This window comes from Thamnophis sirtalis, unplaced genomic scaffold, assembly GCF_051295495.1.
Source record: "Thamnophis sirtalis isolate CommonGarterSnake01/CBP01778 unplaced genomic scaffold, rThaSir2_p1.2 scaffold_7, whole genome shotgun sequence".
NCBI classification, from domain to species: domain Eukaryota; kingdom Metazoa; phylum Chordata; class Lepidosauria; order Squamata; family Natricidae; genus Thamnophis; species Thamnophis sirtalis.
The window spans coordinates 49,166,357-49,182,949 of NW_028261387.1; the positions used below are offsets into that span (position 1 = coordinate 49,166,357).

The 16,593-nt window shown below is 38.0% G+C and overlaps 1 protein-coding gene across 1 annotated transcript in view; it reads left to right on the forward strand.

Moving 5' to 3' along the window:
* The window catches only part of FANCE (FA complementation group E), a 25,479-nt gene continuing 8,886 nt past the window's right edge, over positions 1 to 16,593 (forward strand). Inside the window, exons 1-6 of the mRNA XM_087719959.1 lie at positions 1 to 230; positions 1,785 to 2,451; positions 13,643 to 13,687; positions 13,772 to 13,831; positions 14,027 to 14,170; positions 15,481 to 15,604. Of these exons, the coding sequence (XP_087576085.1) occupies positions 7 to 230; positions 1,785 to 2,451; positions 13,643 to 13,687; positions 13,772 to 13,831; positions 14,027 to 14,170; positions 15,481 to 15,604 (1,264 nt within the window). The 5' untranslated portion in view covers positions 1 to 6. The remainder of the gene's footprint in view (positions 231 to 1,784; positions 2,452 to 13,642; positions 13,688 to 13,771; positions 13,832 to 14,026; positions 14,171 to 15,480; positions 15,605 to 16,593) is intronic.

The following is a 16,593-nucleotide window of genomic DNA, read 5'->3' on the forward strand; positions in this document are numbered from 1 at the left end:
ATCAACATGGCTAGCCCTATGGCTTCTTTGCTGCAGAGATTTGATAATTCTTCTCGACTTCTTCTCTGCGCACTGATATCTGGACAATGGGGGGCCATGGCTGCCTTTCGAACTCTTCAACGGTCACTCTCTGTGGAAAAAGGAAGACAACATTTCAATTGGCAGGTCTTCACTGAGAAACTCTGCTCTCAAGAACCAGTGCTGGAAGAGCCCAACAAGACTCTTACCATGTAAGTTAAGCTTGTTTCTCATTAGAAAGGTGAGACAAAGGGCCTTTCTAGGAATTCTGAAATGTAATTTTTCCCCTCAGGAACCAGTGAAGATGAAGATTAATATGGTAGTTCTATACCCCTTCCCTTTCTTATTTTACTTCATTTCTAAAGGAAAGAAGTTATTTTATAATGTGGAATCCTAGGAAAAACCAGAATCCCGCATTACAGACCCTAGATACATTTCAGTTTCTGCTCCGTGCTGTGTCAAAGTCACATGTGGGCTTGGTATGTAAGAGTCTCAGTTCTTTATGCTTCTGCAGGACATTTAACTAGTCAGCAATAGATAACTTGTGGCACTTCAAATACTGCTGAGTTATAATTTCCAATAGCCCCACACAATATAGCCAGTAATGAAGGATATAGTTTAATAGCAAGAGAGGGTCCAAAATGCAGTAGAACAGGGGTCCCCGACCCTGGGTCCATGGAGTTACACCAGCTTGCAGCATGCCAGGTGAATCCCCATCCGCAGGATGCAGGCAGCAAGTGATACCACGCCCCCTCCGGTCCACAGAAAAGCCTCTCTCTATGGAACCTGTCCCTGATGCCCAAAACATTGGGGACCACTGCAGTAGAGTGTCTACACCTATCAACAGCATAACATGGTGGACAAGGGCTGTTCAACACATGGCAGTAGTACACTTTGTAAGGTTGGTGACAAACCCTAACAGTTCCTTAAAGCCTAGATTCTCATAGACCCTCATTAGGGCACATATAACCTTTTCCACATATAGTGGAACAGGAGTCCACTTACAGAATCTTGGGGACTTGATATGTGTGGTTTAGCACCTTATTTATCAATAACTGTGTTAAGGGCAGAACCTCTTTGATTCCTTTTTCTAACTGAGTAAATGTAATTCCATGTTTGCCTGGTGATTTAAAAAAAGGTGAACACTAATATTTTATGATCTGCAATTTTTGCCTTCCTAGCTTCAGAGAGAATTCTATTATAGTTGGTGTGGTGGTTAAACCTTGGGTTGGAATCAGATTCAAATCTTCCCTCCATCTTGAAACATATTAGCTCAATCACAATCTGTGATCCTCAATCTGTACCTCACACGATAGATGTTATAAACTGTGGTGGTGCAGTGGTTAAAGTGCAGTACTGTAGGCTACTTCTGCTGATCACTGGCTCCCTACAGTTTGGCAGATTGAATCTCACAAGGCTAAAGGTTGATTCAGCCTTCCATCCTTCCAAGGTCGGTAAAATGACCCAGATTGTTGTAGGCAATATATTGACTCTGTAAACTGCTCAGAGAGGGCTGTAGAGCACTATGAAGCAGTATATAAGTCTAAGTGCTATTGCTATAAAAATGGAAGGTGAGGATACGTTGATATGCATTGCCTTGAGCTTCAAAAGGAAATAAGGATTTTGGGGATAATAATAAAATAAAAATATTGCCCGTAGTGTGCTGAACAACGAATTGCACTATCTGTGTTACATAATGAACATTTTTGTCTTATAATATTGAAGAAATGTGTTTTTCTTTTCTATCTACTATATCATTATTTCAGGAAACCAGTATTGATGCTGCTTCCAGTGTTGTGCCAAAGAAATCTCTTTTCCTTGTTGCTTATAGTACAATCTACAGTGCCAAAGGATTGCCTCAGCTGCCTGCTCCAGGCCTCTAGAAAAGATCCCAATCCAGATTTATGGGTACAGAGATTAAGGGATTTACTACAAGCGAGGATGGAAGAGAGGAGTTTTTTTACCCCTGTCTTGCTATCCAGCACATGTCAACAGCAACTGAAACATTTATGTCAGAAGATTATGACCCATACTAGCAGCAATGCTAATTTAGAAAGAAAATTAAACTGGTTTGTTAAACTGGAAAATCCTTGCTCGGTGCCAGCTGGAAATACTTTTCAGTCTGGGTCTCAGATCAGGAAAAAAAGAAAAGCACCTGAAGAGTCTCTGAATCTTGAAGAAGAGAATCAGAGGAAGAGGTCCCAACTGGAAATTAATTTGGATACAGAATTTTGTCATCCACAGCTTGAACTGCAGGATGTTGGAACAGAAAGCACTAAGAATGAACTCGTGCTGGACACTTTTGGAAATGAAGATGTTCACTGCCTAAGCAGCGTCAATCAGTTTTCTTTCAAAGAAGATGAAGTAGAAAAGAGAATTGTCGGCCAGAGTTTCAATTATGACCCTGTAACAGAGGTTCCTGGTCCTATGAAAGTATGTAAACTCTTCTAAATTCTTATACTCTTTTGCTTTATTGATGAGTTAAGAGTACAAACGTATTTCCAATCAGGCTTTGCATCCGTCCTTTTTCTCAATGACAACTAGAACAAGCCATATGTTTGTAAGGAAGTGATAGGAGACAAAAATAACCCTTTTGTTGTAGTTTATGAAAATAGACAGCAGGATTGACACATATTTTTATGCAGGTGTACAGTTTGAACCAGGAGTTTCTGTCTCTGTTTCAACTCCTGCTTCTTTTAAAAAAACATTTTTTTATTTTTATTAAACAAACAACACACACAAAAAATAATCATCTTACATTACATCTTGTAGAAAGCGTGTCAATTGGTTACAATTAACTTTTGTGCATCTCTTCCACAGTCATTACTTACATTCATATCAAATATCAAAGTTCTTGATGAGTCTTACTTTCAACATATAGTTTTCATTTAACTGAAATTGTTTTAATGTCCTTTTGCCTAAAATAATCCATAGTTAAAAAACAACAAACACCCAATGGCATTTCATTAATTATTACAGAGTCATCCAATAGCCTTAAACCTTTATAACATATTCTAAACAAAAATTAGTTGACAAAATTTCTAAGTCCTTTTCTCCCCCCCCAAATCACTGTTTACAATTTGTGTCCACGTTCCTTTTGTTATAGTGGTACATATATGTATCATTATTTGTATCCCTTATTCTTATTATTCCATTGTTAGTTGTTATAATTTATATTGGTTAACAAAAAATCCTTTACTGTTATATCTATTTTCTTCTCATCAAACCAACATATATCTATACCTTATTGCCCTTATCAATTATTTATTTAACATAACCATCTATAAGTTACTAAATTACTATTTACTAATTATAAAACCTAGTTAAATTTTTTATTATGTACTTTCATATATCCAATAACATTATACCTTTATAACATATTCAAAATAAGAATTAAGTTATTTAAATTTCTAGACCTTTTTTCCGAATCATTGTTTGCAATTTATATCCAAATTCCTTATATTAAGCCAGTACATATATATGTCACTAACTATAACTCATCATTTCTTTATTATTATTATACAATTGTAACACAGCGGCCAGTTGTTTCGCCGGATTTGGCATTGGTTACTAGTCGAGCCTCACCCAGGGGCCTAGGACGTCGTAACGTATTTTCGTAATATGTGTGCAGATCCAAGCAGTGGCGCTTTTTGCATTTGACTGATGGTAAATTTGTCAACTTTTAACTGTTTAAAATGTATTTCCAGTGCTTTTGGAATAGCACCCAGTGTGCCAATTACCACTGGAATTACCACTGCTGGTTTGTGCCATAATCGTTGAATTTCAATTTTTAAGTCCTGGTATTTTGCGATTTTTTCATGTTCCTTCTCAACGACCCTACTATCACCTGGTATTGCGATGTCTATGATTGTGACCTTATTTTTCTCAACCAGTGTGATGTCTGGTGTATTATGCGCCAGTATTTTGTCGGTTTGTATACGGAAATCCCACAAGATCTTGACCATCTGATTTTCGGTGACTTTTTCAGGCTGATGTTCCCACCAGTTTGTTGCTGTTTTAATATTATAATTTTTGCACAAATTCCAATGGATCATTTGTGCTACTGAATTGTGCCGCAATTTATAATCAGTCTGCGCGATTTTTTTACAGCAGCTGAGTATGTGATCAACAGTTTCATCAGCTTCTTTGCAAAGTCTGCAATTGGCATCATCAGAGGATTTTTCGATTTTGGCCTTAATGGCATTTGTGGGGATAGCTTGTTATTGCGCAGCCAGCATTAGTGACTCTGTTTCTTTCTTTAATGTACCTGTTTTTAACCATAACCAAGTTTGTTCACTGTCCACTTTATCTTTTATTTTTTCCAGAAATTGGCCATGCAGTGCTTTGTTCTGCCAACTCTCCATTCTTGATTTTATCACATCTTTTCTGTACTCTTGTTTCGTCTGTTGGGCCTTCAGTAGATTTTTGTTCTTTACTTCGATTAATAGATGTTCTTGACTTTCTTTTAAATAATCAGCCAGTGGATGTTTTTCTTCTTCAACTGCTTGCTTCACTTGTAATAATCCTCTGCCACCTGATTTTCGGGGCAGGTACAGTGTTATCAGTATCACCACGTGGATGTAAACTGTAGTGCATTGTCATTAGTTTCCTGGTTTTTCGGTCCAAAAGGTCCAAATCAGCTTGTATCCAGTTAACTATACCAGCTGTGTATCTTATAACTGGTATTGCCCAGGTATTTATGGCCTTGATTGTATTTCCACCATTCAATTTAGATTTCAAAATTTTCCTAACTCTGTTGGTGTACTCGCCTGACAATAGTTTTTACTTCTCCATGCTTGATGTTATCCAACTGCAGAATGCCTAAGTATTTGTAGGCTTCATTTTCTTTGCATTTAATAAATTGGCCATTGGGCATTTCAATTCCCTCACATGCAGTGATTTTGCCCCTTTTTATGGATACTGTGGCGCATTTTTCCATGCCAAGCTGCATTGAAATATCGGTGCTGAATACTCGGACTGTGTTTGTCAATGATTGGATTTCTATTTCTGATTTTCCATAGAGTTTCAAATCATCCATATATAGTAAATGCGAAATTTTTTCAGCTTCTTTGGCTGTTTGGTAGCCTAATTTCATTTTTTTAAAGATTACTGATAGTGGGATCATTGCGATGATGAAGAGAAGAGGTGGAAGTGAATCACCCTGGAAAATTCCTTGCTTGATATTAACCATTCCGTAGATCTCATTCCCTACTGCCAACTCAGTTCTCCATTGTTTCATCGCCTTTTCAGTAAAGGATGTAATATTTTTGCTAATGCCAGTTGTTTCTAAGCATTTTATGATCCAACTATGTGGCAGTGAGTCAAATGCCTTTTTGTAATCAATCCAGACCATATTCAAGTTCGTTTTTCTGTTCTTACAATTTTCTAATATCATTTTATCAATTAGAAGCTGATCTTTTGTCCCCCTGCTCCCTCTTTTGTTGCCTTTTTGCTCTACTGGCAAGATGTTGTTTGTTTCCAAATCATCCATCATGTTATCTGCAATAATGCCTGTGAGTAATTTGAAGGTTGTTGGCAAGCATGTTATTGGTCTGTAGTTTTCAGGTGTTGTTCCTTTAGTTGCATCTTTCTGAATCAAGTATGTTTTTCCAGTTGTCAACCATTCATCAATTTGGCCCTTTTGTAAAATTTCATTCAGTTGCCTGGCCAATATTGCATGTAAACTGGTCAGATATTTGAGCCAGAAACCATGTAATTGGTCCTTTCCAGGTGATGTCCAATTCTTTACCTTTTTAACTCGATTTTTGACCATCTCAGTTGTTATTTCTAATACTTGCATTTGTTTGTTGCCAATGCTTTTCTCAAAGTCAGGTATCCACTTTGCTTCCTTGTTGTAGTCCTTTGCATTTTCCCACAATTTTTTCCAGAATTCAACTGTGGCCTGTTTTTCTGGTTTTTCACTTTTGGTGTCACCATTCACATTAAGACTTTGATAAAAACGCCGTTGGTCTGATCGAAATTGCTGATTTTGTTTATATTGGATGATTTGTGCCTCATATCTTTCAATTTTTCTAGCTGTTGCTGTTATCTGCTGTTTTACAATCTCTACAGCTTCATTGATGTTTCTTGCATCCAATCTATATCTTCTGATTAGCCGATCTATGATTTTTTTGTTTTTGAGCCGTTGCTCCTGCATGTTCTTCAAGTTACTAGCATCTGCCCTTAATTTTTTGACTTTTTGTTCTAATCGGATTTTCCACTTTGGCTTTGATGCTTTTTCTGTTGTGTGACTAGGTACTTTGATTTTAATACCTAGTTCATTAGTGACTATTACAGCTGCGCTGTACATTAACTGGTTCGTTTCCAAGATGGATCCTGATTCAATTGTTGAAAACACTGCATTAACCATTTTTATGATAGGGGCCAAAATTTTCTTAGGCACAGTTTTTAGTGATGGTAAACGTTGCCTTTCCTCATTAAGCAGAAAATGCTCCATGATCTTATCCTTCAATTCTTTTTGTTTTTGAGTTAGTTCAACAGTTGGTTCAGTGATAACTGGTTCTAGTGGTGGTGATGTTATTTCCTCCCCGAGAGCTTCTTCTGGGAGTTCTACTATAATGTCTTTAGTTGTGTCTTGAATATCAGTTATTTCCGCTTGTGATATTGTTTTTTGGGTTTTGCAATTTGCCTGAATTTCCTCATGTTCAACTTCACTAAACACTTTATTCCGTATAATAAATCGCCTTTGATCTGCTAGTCGTTGTTCACTAACATTTGAATCTGGATATTGTTGTTTCCATAATTCATACATTCGCTTTAAATACCCTCTTTTTTCTGGCTCTGTGTTGTAGTAACAGGCCATTATGGCACGATTTTCATCTGCACTATATTTTTGTCATTTTGTTGGCTGGTCCACTTGCAGCCCACTTGTCGAGGGATGTCCAGGGCCCCCAACATCCGCCGCGGCCCTTGTTAACCCGCGTGACGACCGATGCGGTATAGAATTCTTATTTGTTTTTTTCACCATATTGTATGGGTTGGCGGGGTTTTTTTTACGGGACCAGATGCCAACCTGACCCCAACCCTCCTCCTTTCTCATCCGGGCTTGGGACCGGCAATGGCGGAGTTGAGTTGTTGTTGTTGTTATTATTATTATTATTATTATTATACAATTGTATCACAGCGGCCAGTTGTTTCGCCGGATTTGGCATTGGTTACTAGTCGGGCCCCACCCAGGGGCCTAGGACGTTGTAACGTATTTTCTTAATATGCGTGCAGATCCAAGCAGTGCGGCTTTTTGCATTTGACTGATGGTGATTTTGTCAATTTTTAACTGTTTTAAATGTAATTCCAGTGCTTTTGGTATAGCACCCAAGGTGCCAATTACCACTGGAATTATCACTGCTGGTTTGTGCTATAGTCGTTGAATTTTGATTTTTAAGTCCTGGTATCTTGCGATTTTTTCATGTTCCTTCTCGGCAACCCTGCTATCACCTGGTATTGCGATGTCTATGATTGTGACCTTATTTTTCCCAACCAGTGTGATGTCTGGTGTATTATGCGCCAGTATTTTGTCTGCTTGTATACGGAAATCCCACAAGATCTTGACCATCTGATATTCGGTGACTTTTTCAGGCTGATGTTCCCACCAGTTTGTTGCTGTTTTAATATTAAATTTTTTGCACAAATTCCAATGGATCATTTGTGCTACTGAATTGTGCCGCAATTTATAATCAGTCTGCGTGATTTTTTTACAGCAGCTGAGTATGTGATCAACAGTTTCATCAGCTTCTTTGCAAAGTCTACATTTGGCATCATCAGAGGATTTTTCGATTTTGGCCTTAATGGCAGTTGTGCGGATAGCTTATTATTATTGTTGTTGTTGTTGTACAATTGTATCACAGCGGCCAGTTGTTTCGCCGGATTTGGCATTGGTTACTAGTCGGGCCCCACCCAGGGGCCTAGGACGTCGTAACGTATTTTCTTAATATGCGTGCAGATCCAAGCAGTGCGGCTTTTTGCATTTGACTGATGGTGATTTTGTCAATTTTTAACTGTTTTAAATGTAATTCCAGTGCTTTTGGAATAGCACCCAGTGTGCCAATTACCACTGGAATTACCACTGCTGGTTTGTGCCATAGTCGTTGAATTTCGATTTTTAAGTCCTGGTATCTTGCGATTTTTTCATGTTCCTTCTCGGCGACCCTGCTATCACCTGGTATTGCGATGTCTATGATTGTGACCTTATTTTTCTCAACCAGTGTGATGTCTGGTGTATTATGCGCCAGTATTTTGTCGGTTTGTATACGGAAATCCCACAAGATCTTGACCATCTGATTTTCGGTGACTTTTTCAGGCTGATGTTCCCACCAGTTTGTTGCTGTTTTAATATTATAATTTTTGCACAAATTCCAATGGATCATTTGTGCTACTGAATTGTGCCGCAATTTATAATCAGTCTGCGCGATTTTTTTACAGCAGCTGAGTATGTGATCAACAGTTTCATCAGCTTCTTTGCAAAGTCTGCAATTGGCATCATCAGAGGATTTTTCGATTTTGGCCTTAATGGCATTTGTGGGGATAGCTTGTTCTTGCGCAGCCAGCATTAGTGACTCTGTTTCTTTCTTTAATGTACCTGTTTTTAACCATAACCAAGTTTGTTCACTGTCCACTTTATCTTTTATTTTTTCCAGAAATTGACCATGCAGTGCTTTGTTCTGCCAACTCTCCATTCTTGATTTTATCACATCTTTTCTGTATTCTTGTTTTGTCTGTTGGGCCTTCAGTAGATTTTTGTTCTTTACTTCGATTAATAGTTGTTCTTGAGTGTCTTTTAAATAATCAGCCAGTGCATGTTTTTCTTCTTCAACTGTTTGCTTCACTTGTAATAATCCTCTGCCACCTGATTTTCGGGGCAGATATAGTCTATCAGTATCACCACGTGGATGTAAACTGTAGTGCATTGTCATTAGTTTCCTGGTTTTTCGGTCCAAAAGGTCCAAATCAGCTTGTGTCCAGTTAACTATGCCAGCTGTGTATCTTATAACTGGTATTGCCCAGGTATTTATGGCCTTGATTGTATTTCCACCATTCAATTTAGATTTCAAAATTTTCCTAACTCTGTTGGTGTACTCTCGCCTGACAATAGTTTTTACTTCTCCATGCTTGATGTTATCCAACTGCAGAATGCCTAAGTATTTGTAGGCTTCATTTTCTTTGCATTTAATTAGTTGGCCATTGGGCATTTCAATTCCGTCAGATGCAGTGATTTTGCCCCTTTTTATGGATACAGTGGCGCATTTTTCCATGCCAAGCTGCATTGAAATATCGGTGCTGAATACTCGGACTGTATTTGTCAATGATTGGATTTCTATTTCTGACTTGCCATAGAGTTTCAAATCATCCATATATAGTAAATGCGAAATTTTTTCAGCTTTTTTGGCTGTTTGGTAGCCTAATTTCATTTTTTTTAAGATTACTGATAGTGGGATCATTGCGATGATGAAGAGAAGAGGTGGAAGTGAATCACCCTGGAAAATTCCTCACTTGATATTAACCATCCCGTAGCTCTCATTCCCTACTGCCAACTCAGTTCTCCATTGTTTCATTGCCTTTTCAGTAAAGGATGTAATATTTTTGCTAATGTCAGTTGTTTCTAAACATTTTATGATCCAACTATGTGGCAGTGAGTCAAATGCCTTTTTGTAATCAATCCAGACCATATTCAAGTTCGTTTTTCTGTTCTTACAATTTTCTAATATCATTTTATCAATTAGAAGCTGATCTTTTGTGCCCCTGCTCCTTCTTTTGTTGCCTTTTTGCTCTACTGGCAAGATGTTGTTTGTTTCCAAATCATCCATCATGTTATCTGCAATAATGCCTGTGAGTAATTTGAAGGTTGTTGGCAAGCATGTTATTGGTCTGTAGTTTTCAGGTGTTGTTCCTTTAGTTGCATCTTTCTGAATCAAGTATGTTTTTCCAGTTGTCAACCATTCATCAATTTGGCCCTTTTGTAAAATTTCATTCAGTTGCCTGGCCAATATTGCATGTAAACTGGTCAGATATTTGAGCCAGAAACCATGTAATTGGTCCTTTCCAGGTGATGTCCAATTCTTTACCTTTTTAACTCGATTTTTGATCATCTCAGTTGTTATTTCTAATACTTGCATTTGTTTGTTGCCAATGCTTTTCTCAAAGTTATGTATCCACTTTGCTTCCTTGTTGTAGTCCTTTGCATTTTCCCACAATTCTTTCCAGAATTCAACTGTGGCCTGCTTTTCTGGTTTTTCACTTTTGGTGTCACCATTCACATTAAGACTTTGATAAAAACGCCGTTGGTCTGATCGAAATTGCTGATTTTGTTTATATTGGATGATTCGTGCCTCATATCTTTCAATTTTTCTAGCTGTTGCTGTTATCTGCTGTTTTATAATCTCTACAGCTTCATTGATGTTTCTTGTATCCAATCTATATCTTCTGAGTAGCCGATCTATGATTTTGTTGTTTTTAAGCCGTTGCTCATGCATGTTCTTTAAGTTACTAGCATCTGCCCTTAATTTTTTAATTTTTTGTTCTAGACGGATTTTCCACTTTGGCTTTGATGCTTTTTCTGTTGTGTGACTAGGTACTTTAATTTTAATGTCTAGTTCATTAGTGACTATTACAGCTGCGCTGTACATTAACTGGTTTGTTTCCAAGATGGATCCCGGTTCAATTGTTGAAAACACTGCATTAACCATTTTCATGATAGGGGCCAAAATTTTCTTAGGCACAGTTTTTAGTGATGGTAAACATTGCCTTTCCACATTAAGCAGAAAATGCTCCATGATCTTATCCTTCAATTCTTTTTGTTTTTGAGTTAGTTCATCAGTTGGTTCAGTGATAACTGGTTCTAGTGGTGGTGATGTTATTTCCTCCCTGAGAGCTTCTTCTGGGAGTTCTACTATAGTGTCTTTAGTTGTGTCTTGAATATCAGTTATTTCCGCTTGTGATATTGTTTTTTGGGTTTTGCAATTTGCCTGAATTTCCTCATGTTCAACTTCACTAAACACTTTATTCCGTATAATAAATCGCCTTTGATCTGCTAGTCGTTGTTCACTAACATTTGAATCTGGATATTGTTGTTTCCATAATTCATACATTCGCTTTAAATGTCCTCTTTTTTCTGGCTCTGAGTTGTAGTAACAGGCCATTATGGCACGGTTTTCATCTGCACTATATTTTTGTCGTTTTGTTGGCTGGTCCACTTGTAGCCCACTTGTCGACGGATGTCCAGGGACCCCAACATCCACCGCGGCCCTTGTTAACCCACGCGACGACCGATGCGGTATGGAATTCTTATTCGTTTTTTTCACCATATTGTATGGGTTGGCGGGGGTTTTTTTACGGGACCAGATGCCAACCTGGTCCCAACCTTCCTCCTTTCTCATCCGGGCTTGGGACCGGCAACGGCGGAGTTGTTGTTGTTGTTGTTGTTGTTATTGTTATTATTATTATTATTATTATTATTATTTGTAACAAAATCATTTATTACTTATATCCAGCTTCCTCACCTCCAGCCAACATAGAAATATACCTTGTTACCATTATCAACTATTTGTTTAAGCAAGCAATCTAAAGAATTACTAAATTCCTACTTACTGATCATCAAACTTAGCTATTATTATTATTATTTATTATCGATTTTCATATATCAACCTGTGTCCTTCCAGAAGGCATGTAGTCTTATTTCTTTTGTCATTTGTGGAGTTAATTTTCCATTTATTTCCTTGGTAAAGTTTTTATGGACATCTCTCCGCACATTATTGTCTGTTGGATCTCTCAGGTAATCTTAGCACCCTTTTGCTATTTTAATTAATTTATCTTTGATTGTCAATCCTGTTTCTGATAAGATTTTTTCTTTAAAACCATCATTTTTTCTCTTTTTTCTTCTTTTGTGCCTTGAAATTTGGGGTAGAGCTCCAGACCATCGAATTCCCCCCTCCAAACTCCCATTTTTTCACTTTCAACCACTTTCAGTTCAGAAATCAAATCATTAGTTTTCTTATCTTTGTGTTCCTTTTTCTCTTCAGTTTTTGGAACTCCATCTCCCTCATTTTTTTCTGGTATAAACTCTGTCTTGTCAATTCTCCAAGTTACCAATAACTCTTGAAATGCATCCCAAATCTTTTGCAAAGTTAGTTTCCTCTTCTGTAAATTGTTCCATGTTCCAAATTGTAAATTACTGCCACTGTAGCTTTAATCTTCACAAGAGAGAGGTTCCATTTTTTTTCCTTCTCCCAGTACTGATAAAGCTCTCAAGAGACAGCTATGGTAAACAATGTACGGTCTTGACTCTTATCACCTTTAGTTACAGAGCTTTGAAGGACAAAGACATTAAGCTTCCGAGCAGTAAAATTAGTATTTTTTTTCACTTTCTTCTGTTGACTCAGATTTAGGAAGGGACAAAGTTCTTAAATGGAGTTTAATAGCAAATAATAGATGATTTTTGTTAAAGTAGAGATGGAGATTTTAGTCCTTAAGTTGAAAAATAAGGCAGGAAGGAGCCGAAGAAGTTCACTTTAAGCAGAGGGGAGGGGGAAAGAAAAAGTTGCGAGAAGCATTTCAATAGTTACAAGAAGAAAAGCATACTAACCAAAACAAAACAATGAAGATCAATTCCACCGCTGACTTCTGCTTAAGGGTTTAGTTTAGCATAAAAAAAAGATTCTTTTGGGCAGTTTTTTTTCCAAAACAGAAAGAATTCCCCAGAAGATCACTTTCTGTTCCGTTCCATAGCCATCCATCCTCACTTCATCAGCCTAAGCTGTCTTTTATCCTAGCTTGAAGACCTTCTCTTGCTTTTTTCAGGGATTTTGCGGTATCCCTGAAATCAGCAAGACGTATTCTTCCTATTCACCATCTCTTCGGGACGGTCTAGGTCCGATGGGACCCTCCCAGTGGCAAAAATTCTGGCTGCAGTCTCAGAGCATCGAGACTGCATGTCCGTACCGTGGGGACATTGGCTCCTCTTACTCCTGCTTCTTATCCTAGAACAGTGATGGCTAACATTTTGGACCGAGTGCCCAAAGCACATGTGTGCACGAATGCGTGCATGCATAAACCCCCAAAATGCAATGCACGTGTTGCCCAAGCACATGCACTTTGCGCATGCGTACACATGTGCCCAGCACCCATGCATGCGTGGCGGGGACCGAAGACCAGCTGGCCGACGGGAGGCACACAGAATGTGCAGTGGAGCTGAACTGGGACAATGGCTTATATGCCACCTTTGGCACATGTGCTATAGGTTCACCATCATGGTCCTAGAACAGTGGTTCTCAACCTGTGGGTCGGGACCCCTTTGGGGGTTGAACAACCCTTTCACAGGGATCGCCTAAGACCATCAGAAAACACATATTTTCGATGGTTTTAGGAACCGAGAGACCAATTTTTTGGTTGGGGGGTCACCACAACATGAGGAACTGTATTAAAGGGTTGCGGCATTGGGAAGGTTGAGAACCACTGTCCTAGAATTTCAGTAGAATATATTAAATCAACATTATTTTTAAAACTTTAAACTTGCATTAATAAATAGTTTAAGTTAGCATACTCTGAATATCAACCCTTGATATCAAGAATGACCCTGATATCAAGAGTGATTCATTTTTCTTCTGTATTTTAGAACCATATATCAAAACTTAAAGAATTGCTGGAAATGCAGTTTGATGTAAGTATTTTTCACTGAATTTGCTATTGGGACAAATGGTCTGTACTCTACGCAATCTCTATAAATTTTTTCCCCTCCTTTCAGTGTTCCAATGGAACGGGCCCTCCTGAGCTACAGATTCTGAATGAGTGTACTCCAGATCAGGTTAGTAGGGTGAAAAATTATACATTATTTGAAGATTCATAAATGGGCCTCCGCATAAGAGCATTTGTTCAGATTTCCCATCTTTATTGACACCAAACATTTAATCTTGAATCCCGTTTGTATCTGATCCAAATACAAGTGATATTGTGGCAATGAATTACTTGAGCAATACTGTGTTTCTTTCCTTTCCTTTAGCTGGAAGATTTATGTTCACTGCTCAAACTCTCAGATTGCCCAGAGAATGAGCTTCTGCAATTCTGCTGCTGGATAGTAGCGCTTTCACCTGAACTTGGCTACAAGAAGGCATCAATACTTGCTGAAAAGCTTTTCTTACCTCGGGTTTGTATTAAGAATCTGAAACAGGTAAAGAAGAAAAGCCTTTGGTTAAAACATCAGTCATTTATGGATTTTATATTCATCTCTGAATATAAAACTCTTATATTGAGGAAGCTTTAAGAAAAGCAATTCCTTGAATGTTCATTATTTTGACCTTCTGCATAAACAGTGATTATATGTTTTATGTTATTTTTCATATATTTAGATGTCATCCTAAATCATTCTGAATAAAAGCCAAAATACCATATTTTTCAGAGTATAAGACACACCTTTTCCCCTCCAAAAAGAGGATGAAGTGCATCTTATACACTGAATACAGCATTTTTGGCCTACTGAAACACTGCCCCCTTTGCAAAAATGGACGTGCAGAGGGTTTGAGAGGCTTGCAAAGTGCTCCTGGGCGCTGGGGAGGGCAAAAAAAGAAGCAAAAAATGGGCCGTTTTTTTAAAAAAAACCTGAGGCGTGCAGAGGGTTTGGGAGGAATGCAGAGTGCAAAAACTTTTTTTAAAAATGTACCTCTTCAAAATCATGGTGTCCCTTATACTCCGGTGTGTCTGATAGTCCAAAAAATACAGTAGGCATTATATGGGATAAGTAATAATGTTCCCATCAGTTGTGGGTTCCGGATCCCATTGCAACTGGTACGGTGCAACGGGGTCCGGCTGCCACCATATGAACACGCGCAGCGCTCACATGTGTGCAGGCACGCATGCGTCCTTACCTCCTGCGATGCTCCGCGACTCAGGACAATTTGTCTGGTAGATGTTCTCCCTGTATGTTGCCATAGAATGATTCCTCCTCTTCTGCATATTATATGTTGGAGGACTATTGCTTAATAAGCAAATATACAAGTTTTCCAGTTTGTCCATAAATGATCAACACTAAACTATAATTTGAAAAACATGTACATAAATTAATTAGTGTCAGCTCTAAATACATTTATAAGTTGCCTTTGTCCTGAAAAGCAACGATCTTATTAGCATCTATGTGTATGGCAACATTTATGTACATGCCAATATCCCCTTCTCATTTTCCCACTTCAGGGAATGCCTCTTTAGGGATTACTTCTAATAGGCCATTCACATATTGACTTCCACCGCCAAGCAAAACAACCTGAAGAGTTTTTTTCTTCCTTTCAGCATCTCTTATTACACTCTGGCTTAGTTAGCATAATTATAAGCATACAGCACTAAACCACAAACAAAATAGGTGGATTCATCAACGCTAAATAGTAGCTTAACGCAGTATGTAAACCTAGCCAGTGTTTATTATCCAGGCAGTATTTATTTTCTTTCTGTCTTCTTGATCTGTAGGTTCTTTCGCTGATTGAGACAGCTTCCTGGCCTCTCACAACTGCCCTGATGATGTTCTGCTCCAAATATCCTCGCCCAGTCTGTTGCACTTTAATTTCTTCTATTGTGCAAGTTCCAGGGCAAGGTGAATTTATAATTCTTCTTTAAATAAGGTCTACTTGGTTTTTCCTGATTTTTTGTGAGAATATAAACTGTGAGATTATAAAGAGGGGGGATACTGACCCAGTGAGGATGGAGCTTGGCCTCCTGTATTGCATGGGGTGTAACCCAGAGGTGTTCAGTGTTGACAACTTTAAGACTTGTGGACTTCAACTTCCAGAATTCCCAACCAGCCTGGCTGGCTAGAGTAATGTAGGATTTGAAGTTCAGAAGTTGCCAACAATCGTGGTGTAAGCTGTAAAGAAAAATGCAGTAAGCAGGGAAATGGAAGTGTCTTTCTTAAATTGAAATTTTCTTGAAGGACTTGAGGCTGCCAGAAAGTTCAAGTCAGGTACATCTCTGGTGGGATATTTTTAGAATCTGTAATCTGATTTTACACTTTTGCTACAACGTGTGTAGGAAAGAGAAAACAAATGACAACCACAAAAATACCTATTATAGAAACTTCATAAGAAAGCTAATAGGATGAAAATTCATAATGATCAAAACTGTGTGAAAAATAAGAATGCAAACTTCAAAACAGGAATGATGAAAAACAAGTAAATAAAATGGGCTAATTAACAAATGAAATTATTGCAAAGCAATTTAAATGTTTTAGGCTCTTACTATTCCTTTTTTTACATCTCGTTCCAAAGCTTGTATCAGTAATTTTCTCAAAACAAAACTATTATGAATTCTTCACCTACAGTTCTTGTTTTGTCTGTTTCAAGGACTAGGTTTTCTCACTGATAACACCCTAGCAGCAAAAACAAATTCTATTTATTTTGCACAGAACTTATTGTTTTGTCTTCTATTGTGGCTTCTCCATTGCAACTCCTTGGTTATGTGGTTAATATAGAGACTTTTCGAGCACAAACCGACCAGCTGGGATGGAGATGCACTGCAATTTTTTTTGAATAAATTAAATCTTGTTTTAAAAAGTCCTGTGTCCATTAGTTTGACCTAAATCAATTT